Here is a 24,403-nt window from a genome sequence, read left to right as displayed (position 1 = left end):
TTATAAAATCCCTTAAATGCATAACGTCACCAATCTAGTAAAGCGCTGTTGCTTGAAGTTATTCCAATATGTGGATCCTATTCTTGTTCCTTTTGGACATCTTAGTAAAAGTGCTAAAGTGCAAATTTACGCAATAAGGTGCAAGTCTATATGGTGATATTCTGAAACACAGTGTATTGCAGTGCTTTCACAGCAAGAAACATTTAATGTGACACACATGGCTGTTAAAAGCCTTTTTTGTTCATTTGATCATTCCCAAAGGATTTTACTACCCACATTTCAGGATTAACGGCAGCCTGGGTGAAGAGAGAAGCTGCACCATTTTTGTCTCTGCTTCAAACACGTCATAAATTGATGGTCTCCTGCAAATGTCATTGCATGTTGCAATTTCGGCATTATTTGAAAAATAATCTGCAATATTCTCCCATCTTGGTATGGACTACGGCCTTCACGCTGGAAATTATGGTTATAATTAGGTTAACTGTAATATAGATGTGTAGGCTAAAAATGTGGAATCTTGTTTGATATTTTTGTACGAGAGGATATATTAAGATAACATTGCTATCAGAAGGTAGGGCTCTTGTCCCATCACAGATATGGCCTGTGAGAACTTGACACAGAGTTTTGTTGAAAGAAAAATGCTCCAATGGAAGCCACATCTTTAGATACATGGGACCGAATTACAAATCATTTTAACTAGCACTATTACATGTCATTGGTGGTAAAAGAGCAGTGTTTGATTCGAGTAACTATTCCCACTGTACCGCGACAGGATTTTAGATGGCGGTTTGATGAGTGAAAAGTGTTAGTGTATAATTAAGGATATCGACTGCAGTTAGGCACAAAAATAATACAATACCACATCAACCCAACAACACGTTACCGAAAAACACAACAACAGTGTCCTAGCACAGCAACAAAAAAGCACGATACCAGAAAAGAGCATCACAACACCACAGAATGCAACAAAAAGACAACAATACAACACATTGCTAAATTAACACTATGGAGCAATACACCAAAAGCAAATACAACACATAAACACAATAATATAATTGTGTTTTTCCTACTGTGTAACGTAATGTTGTGCTTCATTGTGGTGTTGCTATGCTGTTGTATGTTATATTGTAATGTGATGTTTTGAGTGGTTGTTGCATTCTGTAGTGTTGTTGTTTCTTGGATCATTGTTTTTATTTGTGGTTCTGCTGTCGTTGTGCTGTTACGCTACATTTTCTTTTGGTTATTTTATTTCATTGCGTTCTGTTTCTTTGGTGTTGTTTATAGAGTTGCGGCATTGTGTTGTTTTCTGGTGATTTCTTTACAGATTTAAAAAACACATGGCTCGTATCTAACAAAAAGAAGCACCGTCCCTAAGAGATTTAGTTTAGAACAATCATTCGCCAGTGACAAGAAAGGTAATATTCACGAGTGACGAGAAAGGTAACATTCGCCAGTGACGAGAAAGGTAACATTTGCCAGTGACGAGAAAGGTAACATTTGCCAGTGACGAGAAAGGTAACATTTGCCAGTGACGAGAAAGGTAACTTTCAAAAGTGACCAGAAAGGTAACATTCGCCAGTGACGAGAAAGGTAACATTCGCCAGTGACGAGAAAGGTAACATTCACCAGTGACGAGAAAGGTAACATTCACCAGTGACGAGAAAGGTAACATTCACCAGTGACGAGAAAGGTAACATTCAACAGTGACGAGAAAGGTAGCATTCAACAGTGACGAGAAAGGTAACATTCGTCAGTGACTCGCCAGTTACCAGAAAGGTAACATTCACCAGTGACAAGAAAGGTAACATTCACCAGTGATGAGAAAAGTAACATTCACCAGTGATGAGAAAGGTAACATTCAACAGTGACGAGAAAGGTAACATTCGGCCACTAAAGATCTAGAACATTAAAGGGGACCAATGGGTCCAACCACAGCAAGACTGGGACTTAAAAAGAATTATGAAAACACACTTTACCTGACAACGCCCTACATTTTGTTCAGACACGGTTAGATACATTATGTATAAATCTAATAACAAATGATGTCAAACTTAATTTCATTAGCAGGTGGCAAAAGCCCCAAATAGGATTAACTAGACCTTAAAAAACACCCCACCATAACTCGAGTGTGGGTTTGACTGAGGTAGACCGCAGATCGATCACCTGGCGTGCACTGGGCCAACCAATAGAGAAAACATGACTCCCAACAGCTGCTTGGGAGAGGACTCAGGAAAGATTAGGAGCCACGCTGCACCTTCCGCCGGTCTCTCTGCGTATCCGGTCTGCACCGGATGTCTCCACTAGTTATGCAGCAGGCATGCAACACAGGCTGGAGGCATCTTCCCCATCATCTGTGGACCTGTTTGGTGGCAGCTGTGTTGTGCGACAACAGCTTTCCATTCTAGAAGAGCTCATGAAATGATTTAATAAAAAGGAACCATGAGAGGCAGGGTAACGGATGTAGGAATGTATTTATTCTATTTGAGGGTTTCTTTTTATTCATTTGCTCTTGAGGTTTGTATAATGTGGCTACAAACTGAATTATATTAAAAATCCACCTATATAGCAGTTATGACTTACTTCCCTCCATCCTATTTAGAAGTTTACTACAAAGAAATAACAGAAAATACTAAATTCAAGGAAGGCAAGAAAGCGGCGACGCTCAACATCGTGGGATTCTGGGCAAATCACTTTATCTCCCCGTGCCTCACAAAAAAAAATGAATGTGTCCTTCTGTAAGGAAACTGGTGCTTATGCAAAGCGCTAAAATACCCGGTGTTTCGGGTCTAGTTCGCTCTATATATTAAAAAAAAAAAAAAAAACAGCACCTTTCACAAGAAATGACCTGGCAGAAGAGCAGGGCGCATCGTTTGGCCTTCAAATTAACGCACCTCCTTGTCGAACAAGAGCATATTAGCCACAGAATTTTAGAGCACACTTCTTCTGTGGCGTTAACGAGAAGCGGGAATATCTGTTTCAGTTTGTGGTTTTGCCGCCTCACACTGACAGCCAGGAGTTCAGCATAAAGCTGCCAACTACGCAGTCTATCAATTGTGGCGGAACTCATTAGGAACACAAATGCACCGGGCATCAAACAACCCACATTAAAATGAATAGCACTGCTTTAAATAAACAAGGATCAGAGGTTGCAGCAAGTCTGCTTGATACTTCACTAGCTCACAACACACAGAAATTAAAGAAACAAGTGCTCAGGGCAAAAGTACAACCAAGCCCGGCTCCATAGACACCGGGGCTCCAGAGACAGCGCAAGATTGGTGAGATATGGGAGGCGTGGAAGGAGGTAAAAGGTGGGGACGAGGGAACGCACATCAAATTTGACGCAGGAGTAGTGCTCCTTTCTCGAATGCCCACATGGTATCGCAATGAACACTAAAGGCCTCTGCTATTAACACTCAGCTATGTTGACCACGGTCTTTTCCATCGGGTGCCCACATCATGGCAGGCCATTCCACGTGGAACACCACAGGATGAATGCAGGAAATGGTGCATAGGGATCATTTAGTGCATCACAGACAATCTTGGGTCTCTCAGGGCTCCATGAGCCTATCCATGGCCTGGGTAAACATGTGCATAACCAAGAAAAGATCCACCGAATCACTTTATGAATGAAAAATTGAACTACAGGAGTATTTTCAGATTACAGAAAGGGGACGTTGTACCAGGGTATTGCAAGGTCCTTAAAGAGCAGACCAGACTTTTTTTAGGCCATAAATGCTGGTGAAGCCACTTTATAAAAGGTTTCTCTGAAAAATCATGTGTTCAAGGGACACAAAAAATAAACTGTGCCTGGGCATAGTTTAAATATCGAGGAATACTTGCACAGAAAGACGGCAGAAATTGGACTATGTCTCTTACCAATTCTGCTTTTGTTCAGGGATGAGATCAGCAAGGGTGTTGACCCTGAGGAGAGTGGTGCTCATACACCTGACACCACAGCCATCATGAAAGCCATCCACTAGAGAACACCAACCGACCCCTGCTCCCACCGCCTCTTCAAACTAGGAAGCAGCGAGATCAGCCACCAACTCATCATCATCCTCAACTAATCCATAGGCACCTTTCCCGACACATGGAAACATGCAGAAGCCAGGCCTCTCTTCAAGAAACACTCCGCAGACCCCAGCGAACTACAGAACTACCGCCCCATCTCACTGCTCCCATTTGCCACGAAAGAAGGCCATCAACGGTCAGCTCATTGAACATCTGGAGAGTAACAACCTGCTAGACGACTCCAAATCTGGTTTCCGAGCCAACCACAGCACCAAGACGGCCCTAATGACCACCATGGACAACATCCAGACCCTACTCAACAGAGGAGAATCAGCCGTCCTGATCCTTCTCGACCTCTCCGCAGTCACCACTGGATCTTCCTTCTTTCTCTCTGATTGCAAACAGTTCAAATAATAGTGCTGTATCAATAAGCCAATCAATACTTGTAAAGCACGGCTTTTCACCCGCATGGTTATCCAGGCGCTAGGTTTCTGAGTTTAGTCGAAAAGTCAGGTCTTGAGTATCTCTCTGAAGTCTGTCAGCGAGGGTGATATTCGGAGGTGGAGAGAGAGAGTGTTCCAGGACTTGGCAGCGAGATAGGCAAAGCAGCAGCCTCCACTGTGGCTCCGGTGGATGCACGGTGTCCGTGAAAGAGCGAGGGAGGCAGAGCACAGGTTCTCTATCCTGACCCCTTATATACTATTTACACTTTATTACTCTCTCTCCCCTCTGGGAACCATGTCCTGATTTACAACTTTTCTCTCACGGTGCAGCAAGCCAATCACGGCATTGCTGTTGGCGTGCGGATCCACCACGGTGAATCTGCTTGTCTAGATATACATACATTTTTTTTTCAATAACTCCAAAACTACTAAACAGATTTACACCAAATCACAAAAAGCACTCTTTCTGTACCAAGCTCTAGAGTTTTGCCAAATTTAGTGCAATTCCGTTCAGCGGTTCGGGCTGCAGTCATGTCTAAAATCCCTATGGGAAATTGCATGGGGAAAACAAATGTTTGGACCACCCCTTTTTCTCAGCCCCTGCTAGACAAATTACCCCAAAACCTTTCAGACAACAGCTTAAATGACTGGCACACTAGTTTTGAAATGTTAGTGATATAGACAGATAGATATATATATGTATATATAGTAATTTATTTTACTTTTATTTCGTAAGCCATGCTGTGCACAGTCGTTCACTTCACCCAGTTCCCACAGCAGATAGCCAATGGTCATGCACTGAAGGGGTAGAAAATTAAGTACATCATATGTAAACCAATGAAATTCACTGTTAAAAAAAAACTGTTTAAAACTCAGTTAGGTTTCTGTGCCCAGCCGTCCAGGCACATTGGACACGAGGAACCGGTGAGCTGTTCCGGGTGGTGGGCGAGGTCATACCTTTGGATCCCAAGTATATCCTACTGGGGATACCAGGAGATGTTGCTGTCCCTAGGGCTGTGCTTCTTTTCTGCAATCTGGGGCTGGTGGTGGCCAAACGCGATGTGGCTTGGCACTAGGGAGCTCCCAAGGCCTCGAAGGTGTCCGAGTGGAAGAAAGGGATGAATTTGTATATGGCAGCCAAAAAAGTTACATGTGAAAGTAGGGGATGCTCACAAAAGTTTCACAAGGTGTAGGGTGAGGGGTTCAAACACTATGGAGTACCTCTTTGACAGGGACCCAGGTTCCCATTAACATGTATGTATTGTTTAGGATGGTTTGAGAGCACTACTGTAACCATTACTATAATTTCTCCATGTGGATGAGGGACTGTCATGCAAGTTGACCATTGTGGCTCTATGGGGAAGGGGTGGATGTAGGTGGGTGTGAGTGCAGGACTCCTTTCTGGTTTAACAGTTGTTGTGCGGTGCATGTTTTGGCACCTTGGAGAAATATTTGCCGTAATTTAAATAAAGATGTTCCTAAAAAACTGAGTTAGGTTTCTGGCTCAAACATATCCCAATGAAATTCGCCAGTTGTGTTTATGAACTGAAACAATACACGTCATATCTCAAGGTCATCTGCCATGTTGTTCTCCAGTTAACTCTGTCTGTGTAAAGGTGTTTTGTACATAGCAGTAAACTGAGTAATGTTTTAGGTTGTATGCGTTCAAGAACATGCTAGCACATTTCAGCGGTGTTAAGCTTTAAGTGAATTTTATTAGTTTATTTATTTTATTGGTTTATTTATAATTTATCTAATTTTCAACCTCTGCTGTGCACAGAATTTGGCCATGTGGTGCGGAGGTTGAGAGCACAGCCTGACTGTTGCAGCGGGGGTTAAGCACAGAGCCTTGCATGTTGAGATGAAATTTCAAGCAGCTGTTTAATACTTTGGGAAGGAATAACTAGTTAGAGGCCAGATAGAAATTATTTAGATCCTCTGGATGTATTCTTTTGTTCTAGGCACAACCTGGGACTGTTCTTTGAGACAGATGCATTTATCATGCTCATGGAGCCTGATGTGACAGAGACACTGATTTCTTTCAGCAGAGTACAGCGGATGAGCGCTGAAAAATGGGAGGAAGTTCTGGTCTGGGCAATCGCATTGAGCATTTCTTTAAGGGTGACTTCTCTAAAGGAAGCCGTTCTTGGTTGTGATGTCACGATTCTGATCTTTCACCTTCTCTACAAAGGCCAACTTTAAAAATGTTTTTAGATATTTGTGATCACGTCTGATGGAGGGAGAGTGGTTTGTTTTCCAACTTCGAATTGCTTTTTGTTTGGCCTATCTCGGTTGTGATATAGGTCGATTTGGCTTTCAATTTATTTAGGATTTATTTTGGTCAGAGAAAAGTTGTCAGCTTCTCGAAAGAGAGTTTTTGATATCAAGCTCACTCTAAGGCTTCACCTTTCCTTATTATGTTTCTTCGATGTGATAATAATTTTTTTAAAAGTTGATTTTGGCACCATCTGTTTCATCAATGCTAACATGGTGCCAATGCATTGAGTAGTGAGCCAGCTGATCTTTTAGAGAGATGCACTGTGGAATTATCAATATTCTTCATGTCTTTTGGGTTGGCTAATGGTCATTTTTCAGGGAGTAAAGTGATAAGAGGGTAGGGTAGTTATCAGACCACTCTGCAGGATTTGGAGCTTTGATCTTGATTACTCTATCTATTAATATATAGATCAAAACTAAAGCCATATTCTAAGGGGAAGACTAAATAGGTCAGTCTGGTTATTACCGGGCAAGTATGAGGACAAGAGAGACAGCTCAGAATCTCTTAAATCACCCCAATAAATGCCCCTTACTGACAATAGCAATCCTTTGCACCAACTTTAGTTCACTGCTCAATATTTAAGTGGAATGGGTTTACAAGTTTCAGAATCTTGCAACTGCATGTTACTACTATTTACCATTGATGTGTAAAGAAAGCAAACAACTTGATCATGCAAATTAGATTTTTTTTAATGTCTATGCTTTATTTGCTTATACCAAATCCTTAACAGGATCCTTAACACTATCTGATCAGATTCTGCTGCTGAAGAGTTGAGCTGCATAGTTAACATTTCAAAAATATGGAATTCAAATATTGTTATACTATTGATTTCATATATGCCTTGCAACACTATGAATTTTTAACGGATTCACTTGGTTTCTTTACGTTAAAAATATTACAGTTTCCATTGGCAATTAAAAAAATTGAGATGAAACGTTAAAAACAAATACTGAATTGGCACCATGGCCAAGATTCGAATTCCAGCTTTCTACCAAAATAGCATTGTGGCCTTTTTCAAGATCTGCAACTCAAAAAATACTTCCCTGTGCATAGAGTAGGCAACACAATGAATAACTCATGCAGAAAAGCTAATTAAATTCAATGTTCAGCATCACAGCCACTAGAAAGTCTTCTCTGAATTACCTAACTGGACGGCTCTCTTTGCTGTCGAAAATTGAGAAGATCACCTCCAGTTCCTCGCCAAGATTTGTGCACACCAGACTCTTCATTTGTACAAAGAGATGATGGCAGCTGGCAGCCACGGGCATGTCCTTCTTTCGATGACGATGTTCCATCTGTTAAACACAAGACAATACATTAAACTGACATCACCATACTCTTTTAAAGTCTAATAGGCAAATTAGGAGTAAGACAAATTCTTGGCCTTATTCAGTTATCAATCATTACAAATTCCAGCATTCACAAAACAATAAGCGCCTGGTGCTATTATAAAAATTAAGTGTGAAGGCTTTGTTTATGTGTTGAGGGTTTCCTGCTTGTCACACATACATGCTACGCTGGGAGGTTTAGGACAGTCTGAGGTTAGGTAATAGGTGCACCACCAGACAATTCTTTTAACAAAAGCAAGGGTTTCAGTTCCCGAGCACGACTTTATATTTATTACTAGAATTTTTCATTTTTTTTAAATGTAAAAAATATTTTCTGCCGATCTAGTTGTATTAGATATCTTACAATTTACTAGTTTGTCTAATTTATAATTGTTCATCAATATGTTCAAGTGAAGTCAATAACATCAGTACACCACCAAGAACCCTTAACAAACAACTCCCTAAACGTCCATCAAACCCAAAGGAGACCTGGAATAAGACAGCCTTCATGCCCTCTTTCAGTGTACCCACATAAATGACACATCAAGTTAGGTGGAAAGTCATTCCACTCTGAGCACCAGTAACATTGTCTTCCCGAGGTGTTATCAATTATAGTTGCTAGAGGTGAGACATTCTTTATCCTGAGGTCCCATAGTGCGGCCAGGCATACACGATTTTAGCCTACGCCTCCAGTGATCATAGAAGATGGAAGGATTTATGGATCAGTGTCAGAGCCCGGAATTTTACCCAACTTCCAATGGGTAGCTAGTGTAATATACGAATGGCTATACTAACATGGTTTCGATAGCAATATCCAACAAACACATTTGCCTCAGCATTCTGTATCCTTTGCAGATGCTTGAAAAGCCTGATTTATGTGTATAAGACAATGAGCAGAAATAGCCAATCACAGAACTGATTTAGTGCTATAGTAGGTTTGAAGCTTTTAGATAGCAGTCGTTTGAGCTACGTTATGAGATGGATGCAATGTTCACACCGCGCGTGCATCTTCTCCAGGCCTTCACAAAGAGATGGCTAATAAAGATGCAGCGAAGTGTTTTAACGATTCTAAATAGTTTTACTCCCTTAATTCTAACCATCCAAGTCTTAAAGGACATTTATTTTTTTCTCTGCAGCCCAAAAAAAATCATCAGCTACAATTCTGTTTTGTTGGCAATAAAGTGAGATCAAAATTTGTTGCATTCATGTTTGTCTCTAACCCCTAAAGCTGCTGCGATGGGAGGGATCTGGATAGGAGGAAAGCACCAGGTGTTGACTTACCATCAGCATAAATATGGAATCAGAGGAGCTCTAAGGGATTCTACAATATAAAGCCATAGCTGGAGTTTTCACTCCTTACCTTGCCATCTGAAAGATTCTCCGAGATATAAAGGCTTAGAACCACTCAAAAGAGTACGTACAAGCTCCCGCTACTTGCAGTAAGTGACAAACGAATCGTCCTTTCTATGGTGTCAAAAGTCAGCTCTGTGCTAAATCCAGTAATCGGCCTCTGACGTTAAACAAAGTCATTTGAAAACTTTGATGGGGCCTAAGGCCCAATTGCAGATCCCAAAGCAGGCTGTGTGATTCAATTTGTGACACAAATGTTTTGTTAGCATCTTTTTGACAACTGTAATAAGAAAAGGGGTACCCGCAATTGGTCTATAATTGATATGATGTGCCTGGCTTAGCTAGACTTTATCATAAGTTGTTTACCCAGTGCCACTTCAAGTTGCCTGGAATACTAGCGTCTTATAAAGAGCAATGTGCAATTTTGTTGAGAACTAGAACAGCAACCTTGAAATCTCTTTTATAAGGGACAGGAGGCAGGGATCGTCAGGACACTAGCATTTATATCCTTAATAATAAACTCTGTATCAGAAACTATCACCTCCATTAGGGAAAAAGTTGGAAAACTGCAGCTGGGATGGATCTCCGTGACCAACACTGGTTTCCCTCTCTTTCTAGATGGACAATGGGCAGTGACATTTGTAACAAAAAAGCCTTGGGTCATGAGGAAATGGTCTCCAACTGTGAATAGGAGTGATCACAAGACTATCGCCACAGCACAGAACAATTTGCGGATTAAGTGCAATAGAAACAAAGTGATGGGTGAGATGCCTGAAATAATCACAGCTATGGGAGATCATACGGGGTGGTATTCAAATCCACGCTTTTTAACCCGCTATTGTACTCTAGACTGAGTCCAGCTCTTGGTTTTATCCTTCTAGTTAGTGATGACATGGGCTCCTAAATGGAAATCCACATTCCCAATTGTTACTTTCCTTTCTTTAACAAATTAAATTCAACATCATATTTTAGGTAAGGAAAATAATTTTTTTATGTATAAAAAAAAATCTAAACGGTGCTCTTGGCACTTAACCCTTCGTATCATTAACAAACGAGCAAACCTTCTGCCTTGATTGGATTTTTGCATGCTTTCATTCAGTTTGTTATATTGCAGCTATCTCCATTCTACATGCTCAAATAAGCGTGCAGTCGTGGTCTGCGCCTACCAGTTTATACAGTTCGGTGATGCTGATGTCCTCCGGATCCACCATTCCATACTCCTTTCTCGGCACCAAGTCTAGACCCAGTTGTCTGTAGAAGAAAAACAACAATCAAAAATTGAAACTGAACGTCAGACTGATGGTGAATAACATACACTGTGCAGTAAACAGGCCCCCGCAGTGAAAAGCAAAGTTGGTAAGATATTGTTACTACAGAAGACTTTGAACACAAGCAAGTTCTATCGCTGGGCAAACGCCTGCGCCAATGCAGCCCTCTCCCTACAAAAAACCTTTACCCAAGCAATGCTCAAGTGACCAAATGATTACAAAACAATGCCACTGGTGTATTTTGACAAAATCTATTATTCATTGCTCTAAGAAACTACATTTCAGTTGAGTTGAAACAATTTAAAATTCTAAAGAGCAAGGAATAGTGTAGTCAGTTGTACATCTAACTGGAGGCTGTGGACACCTAAAATGCTTGCGAATTTTGGTGAAAACAGTTCTAGAAAGCAGTATATTTCTCAATGTGCTGTGCTTGTCTAACATTAAAGAGACACATTTACCACATTTCTGTGAGGGCTGTTCAGCATGTCCTTGCTCAAGTCTCCTTGTTCTCCAAAATCATTTCCACGTGCCTACAAACGCAGGTAATGCTAACAGACAGTAGCTTCTCCTCCATGGGCACTCTGAGTTGAGCACTGCGCCTTTCTCCTTACTCATTTCAAGACTGCAGAGATTCAGGTACTGTGAGAACACGCTGCAGAAGAGGTGCAGTGCCTCTGCTACACAAAAGCTTGCGCAGGGATCCGGTGCAGCTGATCGAAGGCAAAGAATGAGGAACATCACAGCACACTATATGGCGAAAAATACAGGTCTCTTTTGTGGAGAATGAATGCTCCCTTTGCCTCTCAACAAGAATCCTCACTGCAGGCCTTCCTTCCTCATAACTGCAGTGGAAGCAGTTTACACAGTTTAGCAATGTCAATGGGCGGAAACGGGTTCTGGGTAAATCTTGGTGTCCAACAGCAAGAGGTGCAGAGTAATGGAGATTAGGGGATGCTCATAGCTCAATGGTTGTACCTTAAGTCCTGCACACAACTAAGGCCTCTGCGAATCAGTGAAACGTCAGCAAGCATGAAATTCCTGTGACTCCTATCCCTGGGAACACTGAGGGGGCTATGGGACAGCGAGGGTCAGTAACTGCTGAAAAGCCACAATCAATGCTAGCATCGCAAAGATGAGGGGCCAGTGGGAAATCTCCGACTTGCTTAATTATAATTACAGGCTGCTGACAAGGGTCCAGCTAGCGCATCAGTCAACTGAAGCTAATTTGCCCAGGTCCAGATGGTCTAACATGCTGATCAGTTGCAAGTCAAAAATGTTGAATGTGGGGCGTGTCCCGGAGCGCCATGCTGTAAGCAGCGTTTCTCTGTGGCTCCGGTACCCAGCGGAGGCCCTGGGGGCAAAATATTCTGACCCCCAACGCTAGATGACCTGTGGGGGGTGGAGGCAACCAGCTGGAGGTCGAGCGCAGTCACCCGGATACGCTTTGGGCAGCCTGGGAGCCACCAGATGGCCCAAGCGGGAGAATTTGGACTTCACTTGGCCACCTAACACTACGCAGCACAAGTGGTGAGGCAGGGACAGTCCTTAAGATTGGGGACTTTAGGGGGCTGCCCCCCCCCCCCCCCCCCGGTGTTCATCATTTTCTCTCCCTCCCCCCCAAACAAGGAAATGGGAAGACAGAAGAAGCGCCCAGAAAGTAGCAAGAGCGCGTAACTGCGAAGGTAACTCATGCAGATTTGGACCAGTAGGAGAAGGGCTTCCTGACTCAGGCTAAGTAGTGAATATTAATGAGTACTGTAGGAGTCGTCACTGAAAGAGTAAAAAGGCCCAAGGATTATTCATCACAGATAATATAGGAACCTTATTTCGAGTGGGAGATGAAACAAGGACTGTGTGCATCTGATCTCTATCTGATGAAACCATCAGCCTCATAAAGCTCTAAGATCACTGAGCTTAAGGTGAAACTTCCCCTAAGATGCAGGTGACATTGTGAGAATCTAAATATATGTGCTGCAGTAAATACCTTCCCATCAAATATATGGCTTGTGATCAGACTCGTATTGTGTCATTTGACTAGTCAGACTAAATTTAAGAAATGTTGATTCTCCAGAAGTGACATTTCTCCACCTCATTTAAAGTTCATTCTACAACACAGATAACATATTGGACTAGCATCAGCCGTAGGGAAATTCACGTGTAAATTTGATTTTACCGTCGTGTCAGCCAACCCACCTCTGAGTTGGGTGGACTGATCCTGTGAAAATATAGTTAAAACTGCTGCTTTCACATATATTAACAGATGCAGTTTTGCACTTCATAATTGTTGGGCGTAATTGAAATTGCACTAAAATGAAATTTTTAGAAAGCAGATTCTGCTATTTATTTACAGACAACATAAGGAGGGGGTGCAACAGGCCCCGTACTAAACCTTCTTTCTGGTCCCTATGGTACCATTTTTCATATGCCAGGCTAGAGAACAGTCAGTACCCATTTTGCAGAGATCTACCTCTGAAGGATGGTGGATGTGCCCCCTTCGGGCTCCAGCCCAGCCTTGAGATGCACAGTCCAACAGAGAAGACTTGTGCTCTCTTCCTTGTGCTGCGCGGGCTGGATCCACGCCCAGTCCTGCTGGAAACTCTGGAAGAGGCAGGATTGCTGGTGTGGTAGCTGCAAATCCATCCTCCAGCCTTCAAGAAAAGGAGGAGGCAATCTCCAAATCATTAGGCTGTCAGGCTTGATGTGATTGTTAGTGCAAAAACCTCAGTGGCAAAGGTAGGATTTTGAATGCAACAGCCATGACTGGACGGCCAGCACAGAAATAGGGTGGAGGTAACAATAAGAGAAGCATTATGAAAACTCCTGACAAGGGTAAGAGTAGGAGCATTCAAGCAAAACAAAAAAAAGAATACTTGCATGCATGGAATGTCCATCCAGTGTGAACATCTTATTGGATCAGTTAGCGTTCCACACTGAACAGTCTCCCACTGTTTTCCAATAGTAAGGAGGAAGACATCTAGCTTTTTGAAATCATAGTTCTAAGATTTAAAACTTCCATACCTTAATAGAAAGAGAGCAAGATAAACTCACAGGTCTCTTTCTCACTGTCAAAGCCATCTTACAGACACTACTCTGGTATACCTGGTTAAGATGTGTCCCATCATGAAACTCAGCTGGTCGGTAGCAAGAATGATGTGGGTCCCGTGCTCAGTGTGCCACTGAAACTAAGCTATTCCAGGCTGATGAGCCCTAATCAGGGTGAAACTGGTTCTGGGATGCTTGTGTTCTGGTTCAGGAAGCTTAGATACACAAGAAAGAGGCTGAGGAGGTTTAAAGACCTGCAGGGGACGACTCCCCACTATCCTAGTACAAAAACACCGGGTAGACCCTTGGGTCTGATATGAGAAGGAGTACTGAGGTATCCCTTTTCCAGGACGGTTACCCTCACCCACCCGAAGGTGGCATGCTTCATCATAGGGCAACCTCCTCGCATTACAAGCCTGGTCATAATGCAGGCTACAACCCCCTCTCTGACAGGGAAGAGATCAGAGATGTTTTTCTGTGTCAGAAAAGAGGTATCCTAAAACCTATAAGAGAGCAAGGTGTGGTGAAGGGAATAAAGGAAAAGTGTATGTGAGCTAAAACGAACACTGCGGAACAAACTTTAATGGGGCGTCCAGAGGTTAGGATTAAAACAAAAAGCAATGGTTGGGGGTTATTTAACCAGTCATAGAACAGTGGGGGTCGACATGTTTCAGCCTTTTACTCTCTATAGAGGTGTAGCGGCTAAAGTAAATTCTCCCCGCATACAAAGTAAGTAGTGATTATACAACACCAGTGGATGGAGTGATTTGTCACTTCGAAATGTAGAATCCACTAGTCAATATGTTACCCCGCTGCACCAGATCCAATAGGACCTGGTTGCTACTCGAGTTTTGTGCTGAGGTCAAGGTCCACTCGGTTACTTGTAATTACAGGTAACATATTGACTAGTGGATTCTGCATTTCGAATAACAAATCACTCCATCCAACCGGTTATTTCTATATATCCTTATGTACATACAGTCCACACAACTGTTGTTGTTCATCTTTTGAACGTGTGAAAACATGTCTTTTTCGCTGATACGTTCTCCGAGTATTAACCACTATTTACACACAAATAATTAATAAATAATTTACTATTCTCTGCAAGGAACGTGGCTGAGTTTCGGGGGAATTGCCACAACTTGTCATTAGAGGACTGCCAAGAAGTTAAGCCTGTTCAGTGAACAGTTTTGTTACTTCACATTGTGTTTAAATCAAATGAATGCTGGGGTGTGTTGAGCCATTCAATTATTTCTACTGCAGTGATTGATTTGGGAATTTAAAATGCAAAGGCCAAAAGCTGCCTCCTTGATTTTGAGAATAACAGTCTTAGCAGTAACCGTTCACCCAACTCTGGAGCCGAAAATGATGTCAGTCGGTGAGCATCCGACAAACATCTCCGGTTTCAATTCTGACCACCTAATAACAATGTAGGCAGTCGGATTTGAAACCAGATGTTCATTTTGGCTGGATTCAGACAGGCTCAAGGAGCCCGTCGGCCAATCGGAGGCCCCTACGTAATCCAAGAGGATGGCATTTCACCGTAGGGATTACAATATCGCTGTCTGACAGGCTTTCCATGTAGGGCCTTCCAACATGGACAGCCTGTCAGAAAGCAACTTCGGGAGCACCTAGCAGGGTCTCCATTCCTCCAGAGCCTCCGGTTGGGTGCTGAAGGGGCACCTATGGCGCCCCCCTGTTAGTGCCTGCACCATATGGCAGGCACCTTGAAGTGCCTGCCACGCGGTACAGGGATTAACAGAATCTACCATTTTTCCAAGGGAACTTGTGCTACGGCTGGTTTACAGCTGCAGCACAAGCTCCCTTATAGAAAAGGGAGTTTGCGGTTGCATTGTAATGGTGGTGTAGGCCCCCTGGCAATGTCTGGCGAATGAGAGTCCGCCCGACATCGTAATAAGGCCCTCTGTGTTTGAAATAAGGTCCCAAATTAAAAATCATGACGAGCGTCATTAAATTCACACAGATGGGGACGACCGGCTGTTGTGTAGAAGGCTGAAGAGAGGCGACTGAAAGTGAAAGCCTCTATATACGTGAATGTGTTGTTATGATGATCTTTTGGGAAAACGCAAGGCTGCTGGGACGGCTCTCTCATCCAGACCTCAAAATATGTAAATATTTTTATACGGAATCACATGATAACGTAATATGTACAATATTTAAAACTTGCACAGAAATACGACATTACAATGCAGATCACAAAATGGGTTCGACACTAAAGCCTTCAGAGGTCAGGCAGGGTATACCGAAATGATCCACACAGATTAGAATGTTCGGATGTTGCAAATTATGATGGCCTCATGCAGACAAAGTCACGCGCTGACGGCATTTTTTTTTATTTAGAACAAAGTGCGAAACTAATGGTCAGTCAATTTTACCTTTCGATAAGAAATGCTAATGTGTTGTTAAAGCAAAAAAGTCAAGCTAGTATTTGCTTTGTGTTTAATGGGAAATAACAAGTAGTACGAATTAAGCAATAATTCCACTAGCATATCATGGTACTGAGTCACATTTTTATCAAGATTTACTACGTTCTTTAAAACGCTTGACCTCTGTTACTTTGTGCACGTGACCACGCCCTGAAGCTTTTCCATCTTGTTTTTCTGTCAGCACTTTAAACTGTTTTATCTTATAACGACTCACCTGCCAGAAGTATGCTGTTGATCTGTCACGCGCTTTTATAAATTTCAAATTGCTTTCTCATTGTTTTTTTAATCTTTTACATTCTATCTCTTTGTACTTTGTCCATTCTATCCCGATGCACAGCGCTTGTTTAACATGCTTTCCACTATATCCAGAGCTTTAAATGGATGATGAATAAGGTATATTTGAAAATTGTTCCCTGTGCTCGAGACCAGTGGAAAATATTTAAATATAAAGAGGTACCATAATGTTTCCTCACTTTTTGTAAGGCGAATAAGCTTGTACACTAAAAACCGAGGTGTGAGTGGGTGGGGGCAGTACAAAGAAAAATATAATACCAAGTAATACCTACCATGGCGAAGAAAACTTTGTTTTTGAATAGGCCGTAAGGGCAGTAAGACAAAAATTAGGAAAATATTATACAGTGATAAATGGTAATCCCGGTTTTTGTTACCACCCACATCTTTATTGGACTTTTACAGTGACCATCAAAAAGACAAAAACCCGCCAGAAGAGGAACTCCACCAAAGGGTCTTTAGCATACAGACAAGCTGACCTGGAAAGTTACTATGTGATAAAGGAGTAAGAAGAGAAATGGAAAATTCATACAAAGACTTAGAAGGCTGAATACCTCTTCCACAGACTCTTCAAATGGACGACAAATAAAATAAACTGAGCAAATCATCTGGGGCTACTTTTCCTTTTAAGGTACAATATGAACATTAATCAAACGCATATTGAGTTAGTAACTGCAAAAATAATATGCCAAACTAGCAACATAATGTTTCATCCATGAAGAAAAAAAATAACAGTTCACAACGCTATATGCATTTTAAATGCACTAATGGAGGGTTCTCCAAAGTCGATCCTGGAGGTCTGGATCCATGCGGGAGTTTTAAGATAACTACATTTATCTAAATGAGGATATGCTAGGGGGCGTAGCTGTGCCACGTCAAAAGATGGCCGCTTGACTCGGGAGCTGCGTGCTGTGGGGAGCCCCAGACGACGGCGTGTGGGACTTACCGCGACTTTCGCATTGGTTTAGGCCCTGACATCAAAAGGTGAAGCAACCGAGTTCCATCCGCTGACAAGTTCGGAGACAGCAGACGTTCCTGGACAGAATTACATAGTGATGAGTTCTGGGCAGCCCTGCGAGCAGAAAATAGCGGCTCACGATGCTCGCGCACAGCTGTGAAGGGAGCCTGTGAGGAACGCTGCTGTGCGCCTGATCCTCACCGTCAACCTCTGAAACTGAGTTATGCTCCTTCTGGCCATATTTTGAGGAGCGGTATTCCAGGTTGGCTCTTTCCAAATTCCTAGTATTTTTTATTTTTTTTAAAGGAAGAGGGGCCTCTTCTTATATGTTTTGCTGCTGCGGTCTCTGGCTGCCTTGTCTGCCACCTGCCTCTGATGATTTCTGGACCACAGTTAGTGTGGCCTGATGACATAGCCTCTTTGCAGATGAGGCAACTGAGGTGAATTGTCTTACTTTGGCGGCTTGGGAGCGCCCGCCATTTTGGCTTTCTGACTAAAGGTGAGAGTGAGGATCCTACTGACATACTTCATGGATACACAGAATACTACCCATGGTTTCCTTTAGTGGATCTATATTTCTTATCATCTGGTGCAGATTTATAGTGGTTTCTGCGACTATTGCTACACTGTACCTCTAAGTGATTAGGCAGAGACGCGAGCAGCCTGTTGACACACAGCTCGCTCTGGAGGATCTTTGCAGATGACAGTGAAAAATAACATGGTCGAATGGAACGTTTCCTATTACTTACCTATTCAATCTTATTTTCTTGACCTGCTGGCCTATGCTGACTTGTGATTGGTTTGGGATTATAACTGGGCCCTCTGCTGTATTGTATTCCTCAGTGCTTACCAAGCGCTCGACTCCCACTCTCTTGGACCCTCCTTTTTTGTCCAATGCCCCCTGCTTTCAGCCTATAACTGCAGTTTCGGCGAGTGGCTGTCTTTTGAGTGTGTGACAACCACAGATGCCTCTGAACATGTGTATCTTGAGGTGAGCTCTTACAGCAGTCGGTTTATCCTTTAACCCCAGCAAGTCTTTCGGCTTGTCGATCACTTCTAATTGCCCTGGTGGGATAATCGGTGCCAGGGCTTGCTGCAACATTACTACAAAACTACTCACCTACCTGATTGAGAGCGGGTTTGTCTTTGATCATCGTTATTCTGTAGGGTGATCCACTACAGAGGCTGCCTAGAGACATTCCCTTCACCTCTGGTTTGTTGCTGCCTGCTGTTGATCTCCATTTACTTGGTCGCACGTTGAGCAGATGTGTATGATTTCAGAGGTCATCATCTATTATAAACATCAAGGTTGTGAAAGAACCTATATGTCAAAGATTAATACAGAGGTGCCAGTGATGCCTTCCAAAAAAATCAAATAAACCCGCCAAACAACTTCTCCTCTCGGAGGCCTTAAATCAGGGCTGTCTTGCCTCAGATACTAGTAGCGTCACCCTCTTCTCTAAAACTACTGACCCTATGATGACAACCTCGATGGATTCTACTATGGAACGCATACGTCAGGAAATTTCTGCTGCTAGCCAACGATTGGATGGTATGGAGACCTCTATATCTGCCCTCATGACTTAGACTAAATCCATACGTACAGACATTGCTGGATTTCAAAGCCAGATGGATTGTCTACCTGAGCGCCTGGTAGCAGTTGAGAACTGCCTTGATATCATACCAGACCGAGACCAAGAGTTACTATTCCTCAGGAGCAAGGTGGTGGATTTGGAAGATAGAAGCTGTAGAGATAATGTCTATTTCTTTGATTTTCCGGAGCGAATAGAAGGCTCAGATGCAAAATCCGCTCTTAGAGAAACTCTTCCAAAACTTACAGGTCTCACTTTCGATCCACCATTGAGAATGCAAGGAGCCCACTGCATTGGTTCGCCCAACACAGGAAAAAACATGCGACCTCGTCCACTTATCGTCTGCTTCCTACGTCATGAACAAGCTTGCCAATTAATCATTGCGGCTCATACCCATGGCCCATATACATTTGAAGGTCATGAGATTAGAATGGCATCAGACTCCTCGAAAGAAACTAATGATCGTTGCAAAGCTTTCCTTTCTCTTAGACCCCGTCTGCGACAACTTGATATCAAGTACGGCATCTTTGGATCACCAAAGATGGAATCTCCAAGGAGTTCTAGAGGATCTTTGTCATTTCTTAGACAATCTTTCTCCTCAGAATATGGAATACACTACATTTCCACAAGAACTTGGATCTCAACCATTATCATTAAATTCCTCAATGTCTACAGGTGGTTCCCGCCGTAATCCAGGCAGATCCCAGAGTAGGGCACGAGACTTCGATCAATCTGTCCGTCCCTTGGGAGATTGTGCAAAAGCCCTTCAAGCAGTTGCTGCCCTTACACAGAAAGGAGACAGAGACAAGTCACGCTCTCCTCTAAAACCCTCTCTATCAGAGGAGGATGTACCCTGAATTGTGTTGATTTATTAACTTTCCTGCTTTACTAAAAAATCCGATATTCTGTTACCCAGGCGCCCATTGCATATAGAAATGTCAATTTAAACATATACTTTAAGCAGTGGTACTCCTCAAAGAGATAATTTTAACTCACGTTCCCCTCTGTCACACACCCCCATCATCTGAGGAAGATGTGTCTTGAACTTTGATTGACTGTTCTACCCTTTTACATTTGTGAATTGATGGAGAACTGCAGCCTCTTTCCTGCCAAAGAAGACGTCTGGATGAGTACCTGAACATTTATTCATCTTCTTATGCATTGTCTGCTTTATACTGTTCCTATTTTACACCACTTCCCTTCTCCACTGTATATCTAGGATAACAATTTGCTGCCATTCCAGTTTCTTGCAGCGCCTGTTTACTAATGTTTTTTTGTATTGTAAAACGGTATATCGCATGAATTAGGAGGAATTACTATATTCTTAAATCCCTGTTTACTTGTTATGCATTATATATACTAGATTGTTCCTCCTCTTTTGATCCCCTCTTGTGCCTTTCCCTGTTCTTTTCGTTATTTACAAATATTATGATGTAATTTAACTAGCATAATATTTAATATTTAATTGTGAGAATATTTAACAATAAAATTATTCCAATGTACTAATTTTAACTATGATAATAGTTTTCTGTAATAATACTTACCCATGATAATATTTGATATTCAGTTACCACCATTAATATACTATGTTATGAAATATTCTTTTAGTTATAATATGTATAGGAGACTCTCATATGACATAGACCCTTTATCTCCTTCTCCTTTTGATCTCCTCATCCCCCATGCCACCTTTTCCTTTCTAGTCCTATACTCCTCAATTGTTCGCTCCTTTTCTCTGTCCATTTAGCTTTTAACCTCGATCTTTATACTATGGGTCGAATATTTCAATAATTGAGTACTTTAAATATTTCTAAATCAATACTGTTAATATTGTTAACACTATTACAAATATATGTATTTCCCTATTCACTTTGCCGACGGTCGGGTCTCCTCCAGGTGCGTATAGCCCGAAAGCCTAGACCCACAGAAAAGAGCTTTACCTTTCTGGTGCTGCACTATTCCTGCGTAGCACTCTTACCCTTTCTCCCTTTCCCTTCTTTTATTCTTCCATCAATTTCTCTAGTACCTCGCTTTTCTTACTTGTCTTCCTGAGTATATACAAGTGACTTCCCTATTTCACCTTCTTAACCCTCTAACCTCCTAGTTTTTCTGATAGGGTTATAGGCCTCATTCTTAGTCATTCTCCTTACCCGGACCTTACTCTCTTCCCCTTTTTCTTCCTTACATAAATCTTTAAATTATTCTCTTTTCCCATCCAACCTTCATCCGCTGATATCCCATAATTCGTGGAACTTTCTCTCTAGATACATTATTTCCCTCTCTGTCTTCCTTCTCCCCTAACTTAATGCTTCTTATTCCTTACATTAGCTCTCCTTTAGAAATCAATCTCTCTCATTCTTCAACGCACACATGACAGCTAAAATTTCTTCATCCTCTCACCCATTACACATTATTTCCTGGAATGTTAATGGACTTACACATTTCATTAAACACAAGAAAGTAATCTCTTATTTACAAACAAAAAGAACTGATATTGCTCTTCTGCAAGAGACTCATTTGGATGCTTTGAAGTAATCTAAATTACTGCGAGACTGGGTGGGAAAAGATATTCATTGCGGACTGACAACACAATCTCCCTCCAAGAAAGGTCAGCCACGGAAATGTGCAGTGGCTATTCTTTTGCACAAATCCCTACCCGTCACAACTGTCAAGACCTGGGTTGATCCAGATGGTAGATATGTCTTTGCTAAATTAAAAATAGGAGACAGATTCCTTTGTGTGTGATCAGTTTATGCTCCGAGGGGAGCTAAACGCTTCTATTTTCTTAGCCTCAATCGCTTGTCGGTGGAAATTGGAGCATCCAGCTATGTCATTAGTGGAGACTGGAAATGCAGTTTCAGACATAACAAGTCCCTTGGATAGATATATGAAGGAGATAGAGCCTTACTGAGTGACAACATCGGATCACGGACTGGTGGACCATTGGCGCCTTTGTCATCCTTCAGATCAGGAATGTACCTTCCTCTCTTCTGCTCATGGTACCCAATCGAAGAAAGATTATTTTCTAATTTTTCATTCCATAACTGCTATCACCAATGAATCCCAAATTTTTGAAGCCACTATCTCTGATCATTCCCCGGTTCTTCTGGCTCTATAAGAAGGCTTAATCTCACCAGGCCGTAAACCATGGCGTATGAATATTCAGAGATAGTGTTCACCCCAGGGTAAAACCCAATTACGTTCTCATCTCTCGGATTGCCTAATCAATAATAGATCATCAGTTACCTGTTACAGAACTATTTGGGCAGCAGCAAAAGCAACTATTCACGGACAACTCATGAGAGATGCAGCCGAGGCAAATAAATCAGCATCCCTTTGATGTACTGAACTTGAAGCTCAAATTATTTCTCTTACACGTATATATTCATCCCATCTTTTCATAACCCATCGTCGAAACCTAGAATTAGCCAAAATGGCGCTTAATAATCAGTATACTTCCAGAGCCGAGTATGCACTTCAATGTCTAAAAGGTAGACATTATGAACAAGGGGAGAAAGCAGGCCGATTACTTGCAGCACAGTTGAAACAAAGTGAGGCAGACTTGGCCATACCTGCAATACGGACGGAAACAGGTATGATCCTTACAAAACCACAAGAAATAGTAAACGCTTTTGCATCTTTTTATAAAAACGTTATACTTCGGAGACCCCAGCATCTGAAGATCAACTGTCCACATACCTCGCAGATATTGATCTTCCATGCCTAACAGATGAAGGCAAAAATGTACTTAACGGCGATCTCATCAAAGAAGAAATTGCTGCAGTCATTGTCAAATTACCTTATCACAAATCTTCAGGTGAAGATGGATTCCCTGCGGAATATTATAAATGGTCTGGAGAAGAAACAATTGACACTCTATTTTCTGCCTTTTCTGAAGCTGTTCAGACAACCTCACTTGGTCCTATTTCGAATAGGGCGTTAATTGCGGTTATCCCTAAACCGGGCAGAGATACGCTTGCTTGTGGTAGTTATCGCCCTATTTCCCTTATTAATGGAGATGTAAAAATCTTTGCGAGTAACCTCGCGGCTCGACTTCGCAAAGTCATTCCATCCCTTATACACAGTTCACAGGTTGGCTTCGTTCCAGGCCGTCCCTCAAGGAATCATCTTTGAACATTAGCTCATACTTTATGGGCTGCAAAAGAGATGACAGAAGACACTATCGCCCTTTCTTTAGATGCAGAAAAAGCGTTCGACCCCATTGACTGGGTTATCTGTTTGCCACCATGAAACCCTTTGGTCTAGGCGATCAGTTTATTTCCAAGGTTTGCCTACTATATGATAATCCTGTAGCCCAAGTCAACTAAGACGGTTTTCTTTCTGATCCCTTTCCAATACAAAGAGGTACTCGTCAAGGCTGTCACCTTTTATTCTTGTTGGCAATGGAACCTCTTGCCTCGCTTATTCACCACTCATCGCAAATTCAGGGCATACCTATAGCGGGAGATGTATCTAAAATATATCTATATACTGATGACATTCTTCTTACTCATCTCTCCCATTCTTTACAAGCGCTACTCAAGATCATTGATAGGTTTTCAATTATTTCTGGTTATAGGGTGAATTGGGAAAAATGCGAAGCTCTTCCACTCTCATCCGGTACTACAAAAGCATCAATTGAGGTATACCCCTTTTGCTGGAAATCATCACAATTAAAATATCTTGGAATCCTGGTCAATCGTGAATTGGAAGGTATGATCTCAGATTATCTCCCACCCATTATAGCGCAAATGGAAAATGATTTTGCCAAATGGTCTCTTTTGGGTTTCTCTATGTGGGGTAGAGTACAGGCGGTAAGAATGGTGGTAAGGCGGTTCACCTATGTTCTCAGAATGCTTCCGATTGTAGTTCCTCTTTCCACATTACACCAGGTTGATGCTCGAATACGAGCCTTTGTTTGGGAATCTATGCGTCCTCACCTAGCTGCTGCCAAATTAATAGCTCGTCGCTCCTATGGTGGGCTAGGCTTACCATCACTGGAGTATTATTCTTTAGCACTATACCTCTCACAATTGACTTATTTGCTCCCAGGTGTGACTGATTCTCCACAATGGGTCACAACAGAGCACTCATTACTTAATCTTGAGGACGGCCTTCAATTTTTATATGGATCCCGCAACCCACATACATCTCCTCCGCATCCTGTGATTCAAGCTACATATCAAGCTTGGCATAGAGCACATCGTCTCCTAAAGGTTGCTCATTGTTTGCACTCTAAAGCCCCACTTTGGGGTAATGAAAGTATTTGAATAAATGGCCATGCACTTTGTTGGTCCAATTAGAAATCGAGAGGAATCCTGACATTAGATCAGGTCATACTAAACAGAGAGTTGAAATCCTTTGATCAACTTCATGAGGAATTTGATCTCCCATT

General features: G+C 42.1%; 1 protein-coding gene across 3 annotated transcripts in view; it reads right to left on the bottom strand.

The window, feature by feature from the left end:
- The window catches only part of DOCK4 (dedicator of cytokinesis 4), a 1,768,257-nt gene that overhangs the window by 1,233,961 nt on the left and 509,893 nt on the right, over window positions 1–24,403 (bottom strand). For all 3 annotated transcript variants that reach the window (XM_085653188.1, XM_085653189.1, XM_085653190.1), the window contains exons 7-8: window positions 10,577–10,661; window positions 7,876–8,027 (exon numbers count right to left, since the gene is read on the bottom strand). In XM_085653188.1, the coding sequence (XP_085509314.1) occupies window positions 7,876–8,027; window positions 10,577–10,661 (237 nt within the window). The remainder of the gene's footprint in view (window positions 1–7,875; window positions 8,028–10,576; window positions 10,662–24,403) is intronic.

The sequence above is a fragment of the Triturus cristatus genome, chromosome 4_1 (genome assembly GCF_964204655.1).
Source record: "Triturus cristatus chromosome 4_1, aTriCri1.1, whole genome shotgun sequence".
NCBI classification, from domain to species: domain Eukaryota; kingdom Metazoa; phylum Chordata; class Amphibia; order Caudata; family Salamandridae; genus Triturus; species Triturus cristatus.
This window is presented reverse-complemented; position numbering and strand designations above follow the sequence as displayed.